We start from the raw sequence: 7,246 nt of genomic DNA, 5'->3' as shown, positions 1-7,246 counted from the left end.
AAACCAAGAACAAATTCTTAGTTCTTATCAAATACTTAAGAATGTCCTTAACGTATTTCCAATTCAATGGACTGGGTTCGGTTGATATTTGCTTGCAACACTCAGTGCAAATGCAATATCAGGTCGACTAGATATAATACCATATATTATACTGCCTATAACAGACACCAAGATCCCAATTATAAAAATCATCATACTCCAACTCAAAAATAAAAATAAAAATAACATCAAAGTTCAAACCCACTTGGTTTTTTTATATTTATTCAAGAAATCCTTGTAAATGTATTTGTCGATAGTAAGCTGAAAGCAGCACTTGAAATGGGTAAAAAGAACCAGACAAAAAGAACACCAGGATAAAACAAATACCGGTCAAGTTGAAGACATGCTAGTCTTTAACCATTGACCTGTAAGAGCAGCATTGAGAGCACTGTATACATCTACGCCGATTGGTGCTTCAGCCTTCTCAACATCAGTTGTTGCTGAACTTGGCTTTTATTGGAACTCAGCAAGACCTTTCTGAACTAGATTTGCATCGATGCGGTCAACTGGTGTGGCCTCAACAGCTATTATATCGGCAACAGATCTAGTTTGCGTGGACAAAAGCAAACCCACTGCTCAGAAAATATTTTGTCACATCATTACCCCCTCATGAACCGATAAAATACCAGGTTTTAGTTCAGCAATCGTAGCTACATGACCCGGTATAACACCCGTCTGTCGGGAAGTCGCTGGGGCTATGACCATATCAACCTGAAAAGATACGAGAGATGGAGATTGAGGTGAGGTTAAATAGTTACTAAGGCCCGAAAATGATATCAGAAAAAAGTTGCTCAACCGCCAATATCAAAGTTTTAAATATCATTAAGAGAGTTTTAGGTGATATATTGTTCGTTTTTATTTCAGGAATGGTTTTCGTTATTTTCTGTTTCTTAGTCAAAAATATATTTCACCCTTAGGCCTTTCATTCTAATAAAGGAAAACCATACATTCAGATTTTAAAGTACCTCACAAACTAGTGAAAATTTGAATAACTGAAAAATTGTTGAATGAAGGTAAAATGTGTCTTTCTGAAAAACAAATTCAAACATGTCACGTTCTCCAATTTACTTCCAGAAAATACATTTTCAGGCATCATTTTCTAGAAACACCAAAGAAAGTCGCAGAGACCTTAACTAAAGTTTCATTTTCATGTCTACATATGTTACACGAGTCTATTAATAGTGACATACAAAATTAAATGTAAGGGGTTTACTTTCGAACTTCTATAAACAAATTAATCGTGCTCATTCACTTACTGCACTTATTTATTGTTTCTTTTTGTGCTTGCATCTTGGATATACGGGTACTCATATCAAACATAATTTTCCCGCAAATAAATAAATATAAGCTTAACACCTAAGTTAAATGAAATAAATTCGAAACTTAACGGCATATAATCAACTTGTACTGGTCTAAAAAATTTCAAAATATAACTAAGATTTTTAATAACTTTTGTATTCATCTGTCTCTAGAAAACACTTTTTTGTTTATTCGACCATAACAGGTAGAATAGACTATGTTTCCAAAAGATTCCTTTGAAACTCCATTCATAATCCACGATAACACAATTGCATTATATTTTCCCACTGAAAAAAATAATTGATCCTTGCCTCAGGTTATTCACAAGTTCCATCAATGAAGGCTATCTTATTTTTCGCACACGAAGCTATCAACATCGCACAACACCAAATAATATAATTCCAAGTACCAACAATCGGTTATGAAATTAAAATGAGACATGGAATATTTGTATGAGAAATGTAAAGAAGACTACTCACATAAATTGTAGTTTCCATTGCATAATAGATTTTGTCTCAAACAACGAAATCGTGTTTATATGGCGCATATATGAACATGATAAACAAATATGAGGAAACGGACAGAGTAATACCTCCAATAATTGAATAATTTATAAATGTTCTGTTTTTCTCTGATTTGAATTCTTCTAAGCACTTTAACCCTCTATATATAGATGTAGTATTGTTCTTATAGACTTTTTGCTTGGGGACCTCAATCGATGACATTTATAGGCCTCATACGATCAATGAGTAAGATCGGGAAGCTTGAGAGTCAAAAAGAAGGGGTGCATATATCCGCGTCTCAGAAGTCTAAATTGAGACACCACTTACAATTTCCATTTTGTTTACTTTATATGGAACACAATATGATTTGTTCAAATTCAAATATTTCTTACATTATCCCACTTTGCTCATATACATCTCATTAACCTAAAGAGAAAACAAAATACATGAATCATGAGGATAGGTCCTCTAAAAGAGTGTATTATCTTCCATGTATCACAATGCATTATGTTTCTCAAATCATTAAAACTTATGAATAAACTCTGTTTATTCTAGGTCCAGCTTAATTGATATTTTATCAAGATAACTGAATATGTACATAATTAAATATGAGAAATATAATATCTGAATGAGTTTCATAAATCAAAACCAAATGTATATATCATAAAATCATTATGAAACCAAGTCCAACATTAATTACCATATGATTCTTAAACATCTTAATTTGCATGCATTCAGATCAAATAATCAAGAATTTATTGCCAACGTATTCAATGACCACTTTATTTTGCTTAACACATTCCCCAATGACTAAAATACTTTATGTCAATATATTTAATTCGACTGTCACTTTATTGAAAAAGACTACGACTGAATTGTCGTAATATAATCTTAATGACTTAAATATAAATTCATAATTCTAAACCCAAAATAAAACTCCTTAAGATATACAATATAATAGTGTTTCAAAATAAGTGATGAATTTAGATTTCATAGTGGAAGTAGCAAATCACTTCCAAATTGTCAATTTTTCTATACATAAGCACGTAAAACTTTAGTATCATGAAGGTAATCCAAATATTCTATTGCTTTCTGGTGGTCAAATATTTACTCCAATAATTTTCGTAATAATTTGTCTCCCGTTAACTTTATGATATACGTAATAGCCCACAATGTTTCCAAAAAAATTTAATGAAGAGATAACATTATGAAGCCTTAAATACTACTATTATGATTCTTATTTAAATATATATAGCTTTCTTAATCTTGAATACTAAATTGACAAATTACTAGAAATGAATCCACGATATTATTTCATATAACATTCTTACTCTATAACCATCGAGGTATATTGTTTTCACATCCATCTATTAATGTCGTGACCATATAAAGGGAATTTTCTTAAATACATGAAAAATTATTTCTATGTATTTAATTCTCTTCCCTTGAATGAATTTCTTAGCAACGAGTCTATCTTTATGTTTTTCAATGTTGCTTAATGAGCTTTTATTTGTCTTGAAGACTTATCTATAATAATGACAACTGAACTAACTTTTAGACTTTCTTACTGGCTATTAAATTCCTTATTATTCAAAACATTATACCACAAATTAGATTTCTTATACTTATGATTTGTGAAAAATATCTCATGATCATTTTTGGCTCAAGAATAAATAGTCAGAATATTTTAGATACACAATATAATCACTTGTAACTGTTGATCTTTTAATTCCACTAGATTTTTTAATTTTGCATCAACACTTTCCAATGAATGAATGTAGATGTGATGTTCAAATGGATACTCAATATCTTGATGAACATTAAGATCCATAGGATCATGATCAACAATTTGTGGAATTTATATGAATGGTTCCAGAACAAACATTTTAACTTGAGAAATGTTGTGAATAATAATCAATATAAAACTTGTATGGATCGATGATGATCTTAATTATCAATATTCTGACGTTGATTGCTCCCATTAATTAAGTTATTCTAAAAATTTTGCATCCCTTGATTCCATAGAACTTTTGATTTGTAATCGAAATTAAAAATATATATCTTTTAGACCTTTGGTTTATCCAGTCACTAGTAGAAAAATCGCATTTTACTTCGCGTATTCAATGAAGTAATAAGGTAGTTAATTGCCGAAGTATATGGACGTGAAGTAATAGATGTACCTTTTACTTCGCATAATAACCGAAGTTGTATGTTTGAAAATACTGAAGTCTTTGGCCGGTAGCGAAATAAGAAATGTGTTTTACTTCATCGATTATTGTAAATAATGAAGTAATATATTATATATAACTTCGTCTTAATTATTATTTAGCGAAGTAGTTTATAATATTTTACTTCATTATTTACAATAATTGACGAAGTAATTCATTTGAAAGACTTCGTAGTTATGTATTTTGATGAGGTAATAGGCACAAACAACTTCACAATTTATCCTATTTGTCGAAGTAAATATTATCTATAACTTCAGCATTTATCCTATTTGTTGAAGTATTTTATATTATGTTACTTCACAATTTGCATTTAGTGACGAAGTAAGTGGTTCGAAAGACTTCAGTAATTTGTGTTTTGGTGAAGTAATTGCGCAAAACAACTTCATTTATTTTTTATTTTGATGAAGTAATTGTTAAAAAAAGACTTCGCAATATATGACTTAATACACTAATATATGACTTCGCAATATATGACTTAATACACTAATATGATTAATATCCACGAATCCACAATTACATATTCATCAATCCACAAATAACCCAAAAAATGTATCCACAAAACCAAAAGTATATCCAAAAATCCACAATGACAAACAGAATATTTATCCCAACATACACCATCCATCTAAGCACCTACATAGGAGTAAACAAATTTACTCCATTCACTTCTGACCTCGTCATATTGACATTGAGTGTAATATTGGTTCTTGATGCATCCTGCAAACTGAAATTTTAAAAAGAAAATACATTAGATTCTTCTATTGCAAATAAAAATTGACAGATATAAAATATATCAGTACTGGTAGAGGCATGTTTCATTTGAAAGTACGAACTTATTTCATTTGCATCTTGAAATAATACCGGATAAAAATTCATTACAGATTACCCCAATTGCATGGAGACAATTGCACTTACTAAACCAAAAACACACCCCATTTCTTGACAAGACAAGCCTTCATTTCTCACGACATTGCACACATCTGTTCCTCATTCAAACCCACCAATATAACCTTAACCAGAAAAACAAAACAAACACCACCGCATCCAAAGCACACAAAATTTACACTTCCATATAGACGAATCAAAATTAGCTTAACTCAATCAATTCAACAACAAGACACAAGCAAAACAAGATTTTCACAAAATGGGAAGTGCCTGATTAATCAAAAATGCACCGAGGAGAAACTCGATCAAAATAATTATTAACAGAGTAGTAATCAGGTACCGTAACAGAAGAACCCTAGCTTTTGTGCTAAAATAAACAGATACAGCAAGAAATGATGGGCGATACCGTTGTATGGATAAAACGCCGTCAGTAATCTCACATTAGTATATGTGTTATCTCTCATGTATTTGAAGATTTTTTCTTTTCTTCTCTCAATTTGGATACTATCATGAACTTCTTTCAATACCCTCAACATTATTGCAGTCTTTAATATACAAATTAAGAGTACGCATCTCTTCTTCAAAAATTAATTATATATTTACATTTATTCTTTTCTCCTCAGCTTCTTTTTCTTGTATGAGACAAGGGTCAAGGATTCCACGAGGACACGACAATGAGATAGTTATCAAGAAAGTATTTAATAACCTGTAACGGAAGTGTTAATAATCCACCGCAGCAAACACCGGCAAAGAAGCACTCAGGTGATATGCCCTGAAATCGGATACGTAAAAAAAAAGTGCCTAGACAAAAACTTCGTAGTGAAGGAGTTTAACTAACCATTGCCCCAGCCAAGAAAGATGTAGGATTTCCCACTCCAAGAGAAAATCGTTCCACTGCATGCATGAACCACAAATAAACAATGACAAGCATTTCAAAAAGCATAAAAAAGTTACAAAACAATGAAATTGAGATTCTTACCCAGTGAACCTCATGGACAGCATGATGAAAGTACAAGAAAATAAACTTGTGATAAAAAAGATACAAAAATATATAAATATCATAACCATCTTTTCATAATTACTCTTTCTTTACAAATTATCGGCTTATTTCACTTTTGTGACTAACAAGAATCGACACAACGTACTACATCAACCCCAAAAACGCTGTATTTAGCATGCACAGAAATCAAATATTTTATTAATCTCACCAAAACCAATAAGATTTCCATGTCTTTGTACAACATGAGTAATTTCCATAGCTTTCTCTTTGCTAACCCCTAACTACAATAACCAACGGAAATTACAACTCACAGCTTGAAGTAGGTTTATGAAATTTAAATACATTTCCAGAGTAAAAACCTTTGAGCAAACATCGTCAGATGCCCCAGATTGTCTGAAAAACTTCCCAAAGTCAAAGGGTATCATATCGCTTATACAAACTCCCCTGAAAATATGAACACTTTACAAGCTTATTGCACATTGTATGTATTTGAGATATTTCAATGCCTAAAATTTTATTACCAGAGCCGACAGCAGATAATGGCTTCATATATCTCACACCTGACTTTGTGGACCTGCAGAAAATTAGTGACCTGAAATTTGATAGTGCAGAATCAGTAAAGCATAGGTACATCCTCTTGGTGTTGGTGGTTCGAAGCGAACGGCAGTGGTGTTGGTGGTTCGAACTTCGAAGCGAACGACGGTGAGTGGAACGGCGTGGTGTTAGGGTTAATTTTGAAGGAAAATGTGATCGATCTAATGAGCTCGTCTCTGAAGGATATGTGATCGATATTAATCAGCGACGGTTTCTAGAAAGCCGTCGCTGTTAGCGACGGTTTTTTAAAAAACCGTCGCTAATTAAATCGGCGACGGTTAAAAACCGTCGCTGATGAAATCGGCGACGGTTAAATGTTCAGTATAGTTTAGTTTCCTTTGTTAATATGCGCGGTTCATCTTGTTACTTCAGCATGAACTTATTTTTCTAATTTTTTACTTCATCAACATTGATATGCCGAAGTAAAATATAATAAAAAAATATAGTGAAGCCCGTGTTTTTAAACATCCGAAGTAAAATATATTATTTTACTTCGCTTGTGTTATTACTGAAGTTATTGGTAATGTATTACTTCGTAATTTATTATTGCCGAAATAAAACCTGCCGAAGTAAAATCCGATTTTTCTACTAGTGAGTGAACTGCTCATTAATGGTCCTTAGGTGTAACTTGTTTTCTTCTGAACATTCATATGTTCCAAAACCGATTTTCAACATTTTCATAATTCAAATGGTGTCTT

General features: G+C 31.7%; 1 protein-coding gene and 1 pseudogene across 1 annotated transcript; both read right to left on the bottom strand.

The window, feature by feature from the left end:
* Positions 1–222: 222 nt before the first annotated feature.
* Positions 223–843, bottom strand: LOC142529230 (ATP synthase subunit delta', mitochondrial-like; annotated as a pseudogene).
* Positions 844–5,591: 4,748 nt separating this feature from the next.
* On the bottom strand, positions 5,592–6,465 carry LOC142529865 (uncharacterized). The gene is made up of 4 exons (XM_075635546.1): positions 6,314–6,465; positions 6,163–6,235; positions 5,793–5,848; positions 5,592–5,726 (listed from the first exon to the last, which is right to left on the bottom strand). The coding sequence occupies exons 1-4, from the start codon at positions 6,377–6,379 to the stop codon at positions 5,604–5,606; spliced, it is 318 nt and encodes a 105-aa protein (XP_075491661.1). The 5' UTR covers positions 6,380–6,465; the 3' UTR covers positions 5,592–5,603.
* Positions 6,466–7,246: the final 781 nt, after the last annotated feature.

Source organism: Primulina tabacum, chromosome 16, assembly GCF_025594145.1.
Source record: "Primulina tabacum isolate GXHZ01 chromosome 16, ASM2559414v2, whole genome shotgun sequence".
Taxonomy (NCBI): domain Eukaryota; kingdom Viridiplantae; phylum Streptophyta; class Magnoliopsida; order Lamiales; family Gesneriaceae; genus Primulina; species Primulina tabacum.
The sequence above is the reverse complement of the archived record's forward strand: the minus strand, read 5'-3'. Positions and strand labels throughout refer to the sequence as shown.